This window comes from Poecilia reticulata, chromosome 14 (genome assembly GCF_904066995.2).
Source record: "Poecilia reticulata chromosome 14, P_reticulata-male-v2, whole genome shotgun sequence".
In the NCBI taxonomy this organism is placed as follows: Eukaryota; Metazoa; Chordata; class Actinopteri; order Cyprinodontiformes; family Poeciliidae; genus Poecilia; species Poecilia reticulata.
The window spans coordinates 21317921-21333493 of NC_088843.1; the positions used below are offsets into that span (position 1 = coordinate 21317921).

Below are 15573 nucleotides of genomic sequence, written 5' to 3' on the forward strand. Positions count from 1 at the left end.
ATGTATGAGAACTCGGGATGGAAGAACGCCCTGGCACACATCATAGAGGAGCTCCCCCAACAGCAGTACAAAAAGATGCTGGAATATCTGGTGAAAATCCCTCAAAGTGTGAAGGATAACACACCCAGAGAAGAGATGGCTCAGACTATCATTGAGCATTATGAAGAGAAGGAGTCCATCGCAGAAATCAAGAGGATCATGGATGAGATACCGAGGAGAGATGACAAAGTTCAGGACCTGCTGCGTCCATTTGTGGAGAAACAAGGTAAGTTTATCCTGCTGGATCGGTTTCAGGTTCTGCTCAACATTCAGGGTCCAGAACAGACCCTGAGGAGGCAGATTAGAATTGTTCTGGTAGTCTGCTGTTGGTTGGGTGTTTGTAATGTACCTTTAATCCATCACTGAACCCTTCTAATGAATCTATCAGTCCAAAGTTGAAACCAAGGTTCCTCCTGACAGCATGAGACTCATAGAGCAGTGATGAAGATGTTTATGAATGAAACTATAATTCAGTAACTGCAGAGCTTTGACTGTTTAAGCTGTTTTACAGGAAAGAAGAGGAAATCTGGACCAGAGTCAGAGGAGCAGCAAGAGTCTCCATCTGGTGGGTGAAAAACCTGAACTGTCCCTTTAAACGGGTTTAAAATAACTCCATTAAGAACAATGAACATTGATCTTAGAGCTCCCCTTGCTGGTTAAAAAGTGAACTTGTAATACCTGCAGTTAGATTGATCTCAGTTCTGGGTCGGCTTACGGATCAGAACCAGTTTAATTCAAACACAGTTCTCTGTGTTTAACAGAGTTAAAGAAGAAGAATACTGAGAGTGATGATATTAAAACTGGTGAGTTTTTACTCAAACTGAGAAATTTAATGTTTATTAGGCAAGTTTACTTATACTGAACATTTCAGCAACAAGGCTTCTCCAACTGCTTGACAAGATGAAAACATGAAAGAATAGACAAACATTTTATTATAGTGATAAAATAAAGGAAAGCAGTGTTGGACATTACCGTCATATTTTAGTATTTTCATCCAGGAGGAACTCAGTAGAGTGTGTGTCCTACTGAGAGGAAGCAGTTGAGGTGGCAATAAAGATCCAGGGCAGAAATAAGATAGGGGCTGGGCCTAAGCTACTTTCAGGTCAAAGATGAGTCTAGATCTTTTTGGGACATTACCTCTTTAATCCTGGAAATGTTCTTCAGGTGATAGAAGGCAGACTTTGTAACTGTCTTTATGTGTTTCTGAAGGTTCAGGACACATAAAGTCTGTCCCTGGGTCAATGTTTATTTTGTTCCTCAAGTGAACTGGATGTGGTCTGGAGTTAGCTGCAGTCTGGGAACACCTGGGCCAATGTTCCCAGCCTCTTTAAAATTCTAATTCCCAACAAAAGCAAAGTTTGAATTTAATTTGAAAATCAAAGTTCCAAAATCTGCAGGAAGAAAAAATGAAATGAAGCATTTATCATGAGATGTTTACTGAGCCTGAAGTGGAGATCTGAGGTCCACCAACAGTAATCAGAGACTCTTTAGACTGATTGAGCTCTTTGAAAACAAGCTTAAGTATGTAAAATAAAGGCAGAGGTAAAGAAACATGACTGGTACCAAACCTATCTGTACTAATTGTCTGAATCTTTACGTTATAGGAAAGAAGAAGAAAGTTGGAACCTATTCACTACCAGAGGAGAAGAAACGGACATCTTCAGATGGTAGGTGAAGCCAGGAGATTGATGTTATCTGCTTTAGCATCGACATGCCTCCTGAGCTCAGGTCTCTCCTGATATCATTAATCTGAGCTGCTGATGATTCGCTGCTCTTCATGTTTAACAGGGTTTGAGGAGAACGATGTGTCCAATTCGGATTCTTCAGGTGATGAAACTCAAGCTGGTGAGTTTAATGAATCAACCTCACAGAGTAAATACAGACACAATCAGGTCAAAGTCTGTTTATAAAAGATCAGAGCAGAAACTTCTTGACTCTTTTTCTTCTTCTACAGATGATCCAGGAAGTCTTCAGTCTGAGAAGGTAACCATCACAGTAACCAAAAGTCCTACACACCGGCATAATTTAGTCTGTTTTAGACTCGTTATCCAACGGTTTCTTGATCTCGGATCATTTATCAATTAATCATTAAAGTTATTTGTATAGTACATTTCAGCAACAAGGTAGCTCAAAGTGCTTTACATAATAAAACACAAAAATAAGTCATAAAAACATTATACAGTCGACAGTTCATCCAGCAGCAGCAGATCTTGAATCCGTTCAGTGATTTCTAAACTACCAACAGGATTTGAAGTCTCTTCACTCAGTGAAGGACTGTAGAAGTGGGTGATGTAGAACTGGATGTTGTGCTCTATCTTCCTGGTTTTAGTCAGAACTCCAGCAGCAGTGTTCTGGATCAGCTGCAGCTGGCCCATTGATTTGTTAGTCAGACCTGTGAAGACACTACTGCAGTAATCAATGACACTGCAGAGAAACACCTGGATGAGTTTCTCTGGTGCTGAGACATTAGTCCTCTGATCCAGGAAAGCAGACGTAGGGTCTATAACAATATCCCAGTTCATTGCATCATCTGGACATGGAGTGAGGATGCAGTTTAGGCCCTGTACATCCAGAAATGACCACAGCATATTTTTATAAATAATTATGAAAAAATGTGTCTAAACGACCACAGAAAATGATGTAGTAGGTCTGCCGGGCCTATTGGTGGCACTGTAACACTGCCTGAGTATGACACAAAAAACACTGGACAGTGCCATGTTTGTCAACTGTGACAGATGGGCGCATAGAGAAAAAGAGAAGGAGCTACGACCTCACTTAAAAACACCATTGACATGGGGAAACAGGAAACCGGCGTTTTGAAATGCACCTAAAACTGTCTCAGTGTGGACAGGGTTTTAACTATCCCACCAACCATGATTAACATATAGAGGGATAACTAAGAAATATTAGAGGATTAAGGTAGAGCCCCTCTGGGTTAGATGTGTTATTGCTGCAGAGAGAACAATAACACATTATTACTGAGCAAAGATGAAAGTAGGCGATTCAAACAGCAGCAGAAGGATTCTGTTCCGTCTCTGGTTGTTTTTTTTTTTTTTGTTTTTTTTTTAAGTGTCTGTGTTGCTTGAGCACTTCACTGGCGGAGCAGATCCCGTTTGTTGCGCATCTCTGCGCAGTGCAGCAGATTACCTCATCATGCAGGGCCGGTCCAAGGCTGTATGAGGCCTGGAGCAGAATCTGATTTTGGAGCCCCTTTTGTTTCTAACAACATCAACACCTCTAACAGATGTGTTGGATTTAATCTGAGAGAAGGAAGTAGTTTAATTGGCCAACCTAAAAAGCAACAAATTATAATTGCAGTTTACTAAATTGTATTTGTGAACAAACAACTCAAACTTTAAGATTAAACTCACAGCATCAGATTGTCGCTATGGTAACAAAACAATCTAACTATCGATATTGTTCTCTGGACTTTTACAAAGTAAACTTGCCAGATCCTTAAAATCTTACATTTAAATGTTAAACAATTTAAAATCGTTTAGTTTATGTATGCTGAAATTGAATCAAATTTAGCAGCGTTGATCATCTCAGTAAACAAGTGTTACATTCATGTATCTGTGGTCTGTGATAAAGTGTTAGCATCTATGGGGCCCTGAAGCCCTGGGGGCCTGATGGAGCTGCTGACTTAATTTGGATTAAACAGAAGTGCAAATAATTGATATTCATTTAATCCGTGTATGGTTCGTTCTTTGGTTTTTTTGTTTCAAAATAAAATTAAAAAAACCAAACAAGCATGTGTTCTTTTTTGTTTTTTCGTTTTTAAAACAAAATTAGAAAAACGGCAATTGCAAAAATAAAGAAATGAGCTGTCAATCTCGGTTTTCATTATTTCATTTTTGGCAAGCTGTCTGACCCGGAAGTTCTCTCTGTCCGGCTTACGCAGTGACCGAATCACACACATTATGCAGGCTGCAGGGACACAAGCTTGTTCATTTCAGGCTCTATACTGTAGTATTTTCTGCCACCTGCAAGTCAGTTTAAGTAAAGATCCTGTGAGAAACAAATAATACCGAACATCTGGTCACCGAGAAAAATGGTTAGCCTGAGTTGTTAGTTAAGTTTTTTATTTTGAAAGGCCAGAGCACCGGGGAGTGGCTTTCCACCGCAGCCACACCCGTCTCGTCTCTGGACCAGCAAGATGGCTTCCATTGCACTGCGCCTCCAGCAGCGACAACCAGTAAGTACACTATTAATTTGTCACAAAAGTTGTTTTAAGATGTTTTTAGACTAGAAAGTAGCCCTTATAGCTTAATTTACGGTTTGAAATATACTCCAGCGTTTTCGGAGCAGCGTAGCTCCGCTAACGGGGCCAGGCGGCTCCAGGCTCAGCGGCCAGGTGGAGTGTGTTTACCCCGCTAACCAAGGTCTGGGCAAGTCACCTTGTCTATTCTGCTGCTTGATATCTGATCGTAGCTTCTCAAAGTGTAACATGAAGAGTTTAATGTGTTTCCATATATACTATTTGATACGTGTGTCAAAATATAATATTCCTCTCTGCAGAGTTCGATATTTCTGAAGATGTTAGTATCTTCTAATCATTGACATCATCCAATACCAGTTACTAATATTCCCCTCCTCTGATCTTTTTGTAGTTTGTAAATTCATATTATTTGTGTGTGTGAAATATATTCTTCCCTTCGATTGGCTTCTTATGTGAAGTGTGAACTTTTTAAAAAATATTTTTTATTGTTTCATACAGGCGGCTCTTAGGAGGAGAGGCCTCAGCTCCAGGTTTGGATGCAGCTTCCCAGAATCTCCCAGTGATCCTCTTCCTCCTCCTGACATAGTCTTCTTCACTGTCTCCTCATCTTTTATATACATAAATTATAGGAATATTTTTTAATGATTCCCCAAACATTGGCTGAATATCTGCGAATGTTATTGTAATAAATAAATTTATGAAAATGTTTTGTCTGTTTATTTTGTAAGATTTGAGTTTAAAGCTCTGATTACATAAAGGTTGATACAAATTAAATGTTTCTTTTAATGTTTCTTGCTTATAAATCCAGAGCTAAGAAATAATGAAAAGTATCAACTCAAAAGTTGTTCATTATGTTTAGTCAGTTGAGTCTAATAAGTTATAATAAATAGGACACACTGGAGGGACGATGTCTCTCTGCTGGCCTGGGAACGCCTTGGGATTCCCCTGGAGGAGCTGGAAGAAGTAGCTGGGGAGGGAAGTCTGGGCTCACGACCCGACCCCGGATAAGCGGAAGAAAATGGATGGATGGATAAATAGTCTCATAAAGGGCACAGAGGTTTTCATTTCTAATCTTATAAAAATGTGAAAAGATATTGTGAGGTGTTAAACCACAGAAGAGAAGAAGCCTATATCATTTTTTTAACACCTACTGATGTACAAGATTTGTTTGTTTTTTTTGATTGAAGTCTGAATTCTGAGATTAAAGACAGAATGATGACCTTTTTTCTTTCCCAAATCTTCTTCCATAGGCAAACATTTATTTAGTTAAGCTTTTAATAATCTGGCAAATTATTTCAAACATTTCCTACCTGGTATAAATCTATTTCTGCCAGAAATAGATTTCTATTTCTGGTATCTATTTCCAGTTATTTACCTGAAATAGATACTACTATCAATCTATTAGTATATTGTATATAAATGTTTTTATATATACAATATATTCTATATTTATTTTGGATAAATATACAATATTTATCCAGGATATTGTATATTTTGGATAACTTTTTTTGCATGCTTGTTCATGACATACCGGATTATAATTGCTTTGCTAATGCTATTCAGAAAGGAAAAACTTAAACTTAAAGGGTTTGAATGACTGGCATTATGTTCTTTGAGCGTCTTTTTAAACCAGAGCAGATTAAAGGTTGGTAAAAAAAAAAATGGACGGACTAGCCCTTTAGATATTTACTGAATGGGAAGCTGCATTTAGCAGCCATTAGCTTCATATACAAAACAAAGTCGGAGTTAAAGGCTATCTGTGTGAAAGTATCATGATCAAATTAATTACATGCCGCTTTGGACGAGTGTAGAAAAACAAAGTGTGCGGGATGAGAGCATAATGTCTATGTGCGATACGGCCCCTGTGTAAGCCGGACAGAGAGAACTTCCGGGTCAGACCGATTGTCAACAATGAAATAATGAAAAGCTAAATTGACAGTTCGTTTTCTTTTTGCAATTGCCGTTTTTCTAATTGCGTTTTAAAAACGAAAAAACAAAAAAACACATGCTTGTTTTGTTTTTCCAATTTTATTTTGAAACGAAAAAAACCAAAGAACGAACCATACACGGATTTCATTTTAATTGTATATTTTGATTGGTTGTTTTTAAGACTAGTTGTAGTGTTTCACTGGCGATGTTTTTCCGTAACGTATAATTACTGAGTGATATTATTAAATTTCCTGTCTCCTTAACATCTTTTAATACAAAACACGGTGGACCGCCTCGGCACCCTGACCTGGGCTTAGCAAGTTTTCTGGGGTAAACCCTGAGTTGCTTCTGGATTTTACACAAAATGGACAAAAAAAGAATATATGTCCAATTAATTATTAACTCTGTTCATTTTCCAGAAAGCAGAGATCGATCCATGGGTAAGTTGGAAACTTCTAGTTATTACTACAAAGATTTAAAAAATTCTCCTGTATTGAAACATTTGCTTTGTGAATTTCTTCAATTTCTCTGAACTTGTATCCAGAGACAGAGCATCAAGGTTCTGAAGGAAAGTTTAGACACTGATAAGAAACCTGTAAGTGGAAAGGTTGTTCAGAAATCTGCTCTGCATACATATGAAAACAAGAAGAAAAAGAAGAATTTCTTCTTCTACCTGGGAGTCGCTGATGAGTCCGACTGCATCAAAGTCATGGTTTATGGAAGAGAGCTATTTCAGAAGTTTGAAGAGGGGAAACCTTATCTTTTCAAATATGTTAAGGTGGAAAAAGTCAAATTTGAATTGGTGATGAAGGTTTTCACAACTGACCAATTCTCAAAGACTAATGGGATTAAAGTGCCTGAGACTCTGGAGCTGGAGGCTCAGATGCTGATTTACAACCAGAGTCCAGTTTACTCCATCGAGAAGATCCAGTCTTTTGATGAGAGAACAACAGTGAGTGTTGAAGGAACTGTGATTGAGGTAAGTGATTTCTGCTGAAACATGTTCAGAACAAGAGATTTATGACTCTCTTTGTATTTATATATATTATTCTGAAAATGTTGGATTATTCTCAGTACTGGTTTAATCACTTTGTGGTCCTCAGATCAACCCAGTAGATCAGGTCAAACTGGACGGAAAAAGGAACAAAGTAAATATATGCAAGTTCCAACTTAAAGATGAAACCGGTTCCATCTGGATCACGCTGTGGCGCAAAGACATCAAGCAGCTGAGAGGAAAATCCGCCGGAGATTTGGTCAGAGTGACCAACCTATTGACCAACCATTACTATGAGACGGTGTCTCTGAACTCCACCGACTTCACCAGAATCTTTAAGGTACCAGTTATTATCTCACTTGCTAACAGTATTCCTTACTCTGCTGTTATTCAGACCACTGGAAATGTCTGGCAGAGTTCAAAAGGGAGACTCGGGTAAGATGAGCCATTTTTCATATTCAGGATTTCTGCATTCATTCTTTAAGTAGGCCGGTGTTCTGACAATCTGTCATACTCGTCAATCCAGCATACCTTACGGTAATGCTCATGCACACATCGATGTTACGCCACATACTGCTTACTCAGCAGATTTCTTATAAATCCGTCATACCTGTAGAAGTTTTATTTGTGTGTTTTATTTCTCAGAAGTTTACGGTAAATTTTATTTAATTAAGATGCTATGTTAATCAAACATATTAACATAAATTACTTTTGCTGTTTCCAATATCGTTACCAAACTGAACAAGACAGTAATCCCGTTTAGCGTCACTATTACTACAAATATTTTTTGACTACAAATTTGGTCAAGATATTTTATCCCTATAGCTAATCTACCTTTTTAATATTTAATACTACTTTAGAAAACAGCATGGAATATGTCCTAAAAATAGCACATGAATAACGCTGGATGCTGACCGAAGCTGTGTTAAAACTCTTTGCAGACGAGGTCTAAATGACCATCCTGGCGCGCAGTCTCTCTTCTCTGTGCGTCAGCGCTCGCTATGAAGCCATGTAGCGACAGCTAGCAAAACTACTACTAACACTGCACACACCACGAACTCTAACATACTTATAGTCTAAAAAACTCATCTAAACACTTTTGGTAAAATCCACAGCATCGCTGCACCCTAGTCTCTTGCCGTATCCAAATTTCCCTCCCTCCCTCGTCTCTCTCCGCGTGTCTCTGTTCTACCTAGCAACATACCGTCAACACATTTTCTTTGGTTGTTTCGAAATGTGGTACATTTAGACCCCACAAAATAAGGTGGAAATGATCGATCTTATTTCTGGCTTTATTTTGAAATAAATAACCACAAAACCAATATAAAAACACTACTTTTATAAAGTTTGAAGTTCCTGCTGTCCAACAGAGTTGAAATGAAAACTTGGTATGCGTCCGTGTTATTACAAAGCCTTATAAATGCGTCACATGCTTGTAAGCTCCACAGCGGCCAGCGACTGCATAGGAGCAACAGGCCGAACAACACTTCTTTCTTTGGAAATAACAAAATTTTTCTTATTTAAATTTTTTATTTACTGTAAACTTCTGAGAAATAAAACACTGAAAATGAAATTTCTACAGTTATGATGGATTTATAAAAACGTAACATCGATGTGCGCATTACTACAAGATATGCTGGATTTATGAGGTGTGACAGACAGTCAGAACACTGGTACACACCAGAACACCGTACCACCACTTCTACATTTACCCCTCAGTGTACAGGGACGTTTTTGCAGGTTGTAGCATGTCAGTTTCCCGTCCAAAATGCTGCCCTGCATCCACAAGCAACAACCTTCCTTCATTTAATGAAGTTACTCACCCACGGTGAGTAACTTTAGGTTCTTCTTTGTGCATGCAGAGCACAGAAAATTTACTCAAATAAGAGTAGTAATAGTACATAATAATATTTTTCAAGCAAAATTAAAAAGTACAATGCAGTATAACTACTCTTAAATGTACATGTTTTCCAAAAAGTTACTTTTAAATATAATTGAATGAAAGTAATTAGATGAATTACTATCCAGCTAAAAACACGAGGTCCGGCCTAAATCTAACAAGAAATATATTTTACAGATTGTGTTCACTGAACCCTTTAATCTGAAAGACACTTATCATTTCATATTTTCAATTATCTTTTAGTTTGTCTTTGTTTTGTCAGAATGCCATGAGGCTTGTAGTTAATGAAAGTGGCTCCATGACACTTTGGATTTGAGTCATGTGGACTTGATATAGCACTCGCTTTGTTCTTTTTTTGTAATTTCTGTCCAAGAAAATTACCGATCCATAGATTTATAGATTGATATAAAAATATTACCCATATTTTTGTCCCATATTTATATGGCATTAAAAAGAATACTGGGACTGTTTTCCTTTTAAAGCACTCCCCATATCAAGAGAATCATAGCTTGGTTGCTAACTTGTAAATCTTTATATATTTTAGGATTATGTGGATCCATTCAAACAATCAGACATAACTGTTAATGATAATGTAGCAGCATATCCAAAAAAGTTGTCTCAGCTGAGCCACATCACAAATCTGAATGTTTCCACACATTTTCATTCAAATAATTCAGATGTTTGACTGAATGTCGGTTTATATATTTTACATCTCATTGACGGGCCTCATTATGACCCAACTGTCCTGTTTACCTGTTTCTGTCCAGGTCCAAGCTGCTGCTGTCCAGAATGTCTCCATGCAGATTATAGGGATCATAAAAGCTGAAAGGTTGCAGTTTAAGCTGGACGTGATGATCAACAACCAGCTGAACACCTTCATTGTTTCTTCCCTTCTTCTGGCTAAAGCTTTTGATGTCAAACTGGAGGACGACGTCGAAGAAAGACTTCTGCAGAAAATCCCGTTTTCAGCTGAAGCAGAAATAAAAGGAAACCAGATCCAAGATCTGAAAGCTGCAAAAGAAATGTAAATTTATCAGAAACTGCTTTTAACTTAGAAGCTCTTTGCTCTATTAAAGAGTGAAATGTTTCAGAATCATGCAGCGTAATTTACTATAATCTGCTTTGTGCTCTATTTTAACCTAAATCTGTTGAGTTCTCATTAAGATGTTTATGTTCAATAATCAGTCACATTTGTTTCTGTGAACTATGAAGTTTCAATGGTTTCCAGAACTAAAATGATCATGTTGGAATAAAAATTGTGTGACATTAAAACCTGCTGGATTTGGTTTTTATTTTGGCTCCTCTCTGCTGACCGCTCTGCTCTCTGAAGGCTCAAACACAGTCAGATTAAATTTCAGCTGTCTGGGAACCAGCAGCAGAACCAGGTGTTTTACCTGCACTGCTGGTTGTCTATTCATGCTGCTGGTTTAGCCTAACTTCATTATTGATCCTGACAGATCAGGGTGGAGATCTGTAATCCTGAGAACCTGCTGATGTTCTACAAGTCTGGCGGATTCCTCTGAAATCACATTTTAGCAGAAAAACTAAAGACGTAACAAATCAAATACTGGAGCCTGAGCTAATAATCAGGTCCAAACTCAGAGATGGTCTACAGTTACCTGTGAGTTCTGCAACTTAGAGAACACTTACCTGTGTGAAGAGATGAGTATTAATTTATGACGTTTACTAGAGTAACGTTTTCAAATATATATATCCCAGGAGTAGTTTTATGTTTTACTTGTACTTAATGTTGTTAAACATAACTAGTCTTGAATGCAGTTTTGTCGTACAAGATATCACAATATTTGAACATTACAATATTTCTCGTTGAGCTGACTGATAGATTGTGATCACTAGCCATGGCTTCGCCTGATGAAGTTGTAGTAGAAGATGCTCCAACTTCTCTTAAAACATTTGTTTGGCAGCACTTGGGGTTTCCAGTAGGTAATTTTTGTGGTGCAAAGGAACATTTATGAAAACTCAACATCTCAAAGCTCGTTTGACTAAATAGAAACGGATACAATCCAACTATAAAAGTCCAACTATAACACATTGGTGACCTTTGCTCAGCTTCAAAATAAATTTGGCCTCTTATTCAAGGACTTGTGTGCAAACCTACAAATTCGTCACCTTGTAAGAACACCTTGTACAAATTTGACACCTTGTGTCTATTGGGGCTGCCTCCCCAAGATAAAATAATAAAAGGTAAATAACTCCAGCTGACTAATGAACTATTATTAAGTTGGAAACGTATTTGAGAAACTGGATTTGTGATAAACCAACTACGGTAACTTAATGGAGAGTCTAAGAGCAAAATTACAGGTCCTTCTCAAAAAATTTGCATATTGTGATAAAGTTAATTATTTTCTATAATGTAATGATAAAATTTAACTGTCATATATTTTAGATTCATTGCACACCAGCTGTAATATTTCAGGTCTTTTGTTTTGATACTGATGACTTCGGCATACAGCTCATGAAAACCCAAAATTCCTATCTCAAAAATTAGAATATTTCATCCGAGCAACAAAAGAAGTGTTTTTAATACCAAAAAAGTCATCCTTCAAATAATTATGTTCAGTTATGTGTTCAATACTTGGTCGGGAATCCTTTTGCAGAAATGACTGCTTCAATGCGGTGTAGCACTGTTGAGGTGTTATGGAGGCCCAGGATGCTTCGATGGCAGCCTTAAGCTCATGCAGAGTGTTGGGTCTTGCGTCTCTCAACTTTCTCTTCACAATATCCCACAGATTCATAATGGCAGTGGTTCTTAACCTGGGTTTGATCGAACACCAGGGGTTCGATGAGTCCAGTGGTTCTTAACCTTTTTTGAGGTACCGAACCCCGTTTCATATGCGCATTCACTGAACCCTTCTGTAGTGATAAATAAAATATGATTTTTTTTTCCCCCCAAATTCAAGATATTGGGGTGATCACTAAGTCTTCTTAAAAGGTAGAGTCTCTGAGAACAGTTCTTCAAAATATAGTCAGTGTTTTCAGTAAAGTTGAGCTGACTGTCCAGGAACGACCAAAGGTATTTAAATTTTGCCACAGTTTCAACAGGTTGGCCATCGAGAGAAACTGGAACCACTTTAAGGTCTTGTTTATTTAATTAGCTCTACATTCTTAAGAGAATGAAAAACTAATAATAAATAACAAAGACTTTGTGGTATTCTGATTTAGTATTATATTAGTTGTGTTACCACCCCCACGCCACTAGAGGCAGTAGCAACCCCGAAAAGATGCTACTAAGGAGTAGATTTAGAAGTACACCGAAAGCTACAGAATTAGGTAAAAACTGAGCTTTGCTGAAGTAATTAAAGACAAGTTCAAATCCATGCTGAGTGGAACTCCTTCAATCAGGGCTCCTCTGCAGCACTGATTGGCTAAGCAATGGAATGTGATCCTCTGCAGCAAGTGATGGCAAAGCGGGGCGTCATCACGACTTAACACAAGTGTGTCTTTACCTCCGCGGCAGAGGCTCCGCCCAGTGGCGGAGCTAGACTTTTAAAGTTGGGGGGGGGGGGCAGGACTACGTCTGGGGGGGCAAAATTTAAAATGTGCCACTGGCTCCGCCGAACCCCTGAGACCGACTCATCCCAGGTTAAGAACAACTGGATGGCTACTGCCTCTAGTGGCGTGGGGGTGGTAACACAACTAATAGAATTACATTACTAAATCAGAATACCGCAGTCTTTATTATTTATTATTAATTTTTCATTCTATTAAGAATGTAGAGCTAATTAAATAACCTAAACAAGATCTTAAAGTGGTTCCAGTTTCTCTCAATGGCCAACCTGTTGAAACTGTGGCAAATTTTAAATACCTTGGGTCGTTCCTGGTCAGCTCAACTTTGCTGAAAACACTGACTATATTTTGAAGAACTGTTCTCAAGATTCTACCTTTTCAGAAGACTTAGTGATTATGGGGTGACCCAACTAGACTCTAGTTGGGTTACCCCTATGTCTTGAATTTGGGGAACATTTTTTTCATTTATCACGAAAGAAGGGTTCAGTGAATGCGCATTTGAATCTGATGGGTTCTGACCTTAGAGCAGGTTAGTAACCTGCTCTAAGGTTCATAACCTTAGAGCAGGTACTGTGCTCAATTGGCCTGCCAGGAGAGTTGGCAGGCCAATTGAGCACAGTAATACCATAGTCAGTAAACCATTTACCAGTGGTTTTGGCACTGTGAGCAGGTGCCAGGTTGTGCTGAAAAATGAAATCTTCATCTCCATAAAGCTTTTCAGCAGATGGAAGCATGAAGTGCTCCAAAATCTCCTGATAGCTGCTGCATTGACCTGCCCTTGATAAAACACAGTGGACCAACACCAGCAGCTGACATGGCTCCCCAGACCATCACTGACTGTGGGTACTTGACACTGGACTTCTGGCCTTTTGGCATTTCCTTCTCCCCGGTCTTCCTCCAGACTCTGGCACCTTGATTTCCAAATGACATGCAAAATTTGCTTTCATCTGAAAAAAGTACTTTGGACCACTGAGCAACAGTCCAGTGCTGCTTCTCTGTAGCCCAGGTCAGGCGCTTCTGCCGCTGTTTCTGGTTCAAAAATGTCTTGACCTTTGACCTGGGGAATGCAGCACCTGTAGCCCATTTCCTGCACACGCCTGTGCATAGTAGCTCTGGATGTTTCTACTCCAGACTCAGTCCACTGCTTCCGCAGGTCTCCCAAGGTCTGGAATCGGTCCTTCTCCACAATCTTCCTCAGGGTCCGGTCACCTCTTCTCATTGTGCAGCGTTTTCTGCCACACCTTTTCCTTCCCACAGACTTCCCACTGAGGTGCCTTGATGCAGCACTCTGCGAACAGCCTATTCGTTCAGAATTTTTTTTCTGTCTTACCCTCTTGCTTGAGGGCATCAATGATGGCCTTCTGGACAGCAGTCAGGTCAGCAGTCTGACCCATGGTTGCGGTTTTCAGTAATGAACCAGGCTGGGAGTTTTTAAAAGCCTCAGGAATCTTTTGCAGGTGTTTAGAGTTAATTTGTTGATTCAGATGATTAGGTTAACTGCTTGTTCAGAGAACCTTTTCATGATATGCTAATTTTTTGAGACAGGCATTTTGGGTTTTCATGAGCTGTATGCCAAAATCATCAGTATTAAAACAATAAAAGACCTGAAATATTTCAGTTGGTGTGCAATGTATCTAAAATATATGACAGTTAAATTTTTATCATTACATTATGGAAAATAATGAACTTTATCACAATATGCTAATTTCTTGAGAAATTTGCCACCTGTAAGTGGCAAAGCTGAAAACCTTAAGGTCCTTTGGCACCCCCTGATGGACTACCTGCCCAGTGATGTACATTTTGACCTCTTTAAAGGTGAGCTTGCACTCAACTGGAAATAATGTCTACTAGTAACTTTATATTTATATACTTATGTATTTAGTTATTTCTTTTATTTACTGATTTTTCTCTTTTTCTTCATTTTTTTTGTGTGTTTTTGTTTTTCCTTTAAGCTCCTTACACATCAGTTTGTATTTAGCTGCACCAAATCTGTGTTGTGTTCATTCTGTTTTTGAAAATAATTTTTTTTAAAGTGTTCAACAAAAAAAAGTACAACTAAAAACCAGGAAGATTCAAAGTTTCAGCCAAAAATGAGCAGCAAAAATCTGAGATATTTAGCCTGATGTAAGAGAAAATAATAGAATTCATCTCATTCCATTTACTCATGGTTCGCCATGAACCAGCGGAGCTCAGGTTGGCTGATCAAACATCTTCAGGCTGAAACTAAACATCAAAGTAGCAGCCATGTTGGTAAAATCCAACAATCCCCAACTATCACACTTTCTCTTATTTCATCCGTCCTCCATTTCCTGCCTGGCTAAGTGACCCAGTCCTGAAGCTACTGTTGGTGAACTAAAGTCACCAATTGTTTAGCAATTAAAAGCACATCTGAAATAATCAAGAACACTCAAAAACTTACATCTGTCAGTTTACTGTAAAACTTTAATGCTACTGTGTGATGTAAATTATATAGTGTAATTCAGTAAAAGGCAAATAAATTCAGTTCAATTTGCAAATATCAATCACTTTTTGAAATTTGAATGTTTTACTCAAATTAAATCATTTTGAATTATTTATATTCATCTGGAATAATGAAAATGTAATTAGATCCAGTTGTATTTTTAACAGGGATTTCCCCCGTTTCTTTGGATCAATGTGTTCCAAAGAAACTGGAACCAAAGAAATGTCATTAGTATGACACTTGTCACTAATGGCAAGTGTCATACTAATGATAACTTGTCATTAGTATGACAATTTATCATACTAATACAATACAAATCAACAGTCATTTTCAGTAATTTATTCATTATGAATACGATTTAAAGAGGAGAATTCAGTTTTATGATTCTGAAAATGCTAGATTTTAGTTGTAATAACAGGTCCGCCACAGGAACTTTTCCCTCTCCAATATGGCGGCGGTGACGCATTACGCAAAGCAGGGGAAGGGACGGGTACTTCCGATGG

The 15573-nt window shown here is 38.2% G+C and overlaps 2 protein-coding genes across 3 annotated transcripts in view; both read left to right on the forward strand.

Moving 5' to 3' along the window:
• The window catches only part of LOC108166059 (uncharacterized), a 55634-nt gene continuing 40061 nt past the window's right edge, over nt 1-15573 (forward strand). Inside the window, exons 1-2 of the mRNA XM_081615898.1 lie at nt 1-265; nt 551-604. Of these exons, the coding sequence (XP_081472024.1) occupies nt 1-265; nt 551-604 (319 nt within the window). The remainder of the gene's footprint in view (nt 266-550; nt 605-15573) is intronic.
• Nucleotides 6286-10125, forward strand: LOC145554916 (uncharacterized). 2 transcript variants are annotated; one of them, XM_081615813.1, is made up of 4 exons: nt 6286-6627; nt 6732-7166; nt 7291-7521; nt 9849-10125. In XM_081615813.1, exons 2-4 carry the CDS (start codon nt 6897-6899, stop codon nt 10107-10109), a joined length of 762 nt encoding a protein of 253 aa, XP_081471939.1. In that variant the 5' UTR covers nt 6286-6627; nt 6732-6896; the 3' UTR covers nt 10110-10125. The 2 variants fall into 2 exon arrangements, with proteins under 2 accessions (XP_081471939.1, XP_081471938.1); XM_081615812.1 differs by lacking the exon at nt 6286-6627 and having other exon boundaries at nt 6634-7166.

Coding starts and splice junctions, on each gene's coding strand:
- LOC145554916 (XM_081615813.1), top strand. CDS start 6,897: ATGGTTTATGGAAGAGAGCTATTTCAGAAGTTTGAAGAGGGGAAACCT. Junction 7,167..7,290: donor TTGAAGGAACTGTGATTGAG/GTAAGTGATTTC, acceptor TGTGGTCCTCAG/ATCAACCCAGTAGATCAGGT. Junction 7,522..9,848: donor ACTTCACCAGAATCTTTAAG/GTACCAGTTATT, acceptor GTTTCTGTCCAG/GTCCAAGCTGCTGCTGTCCA.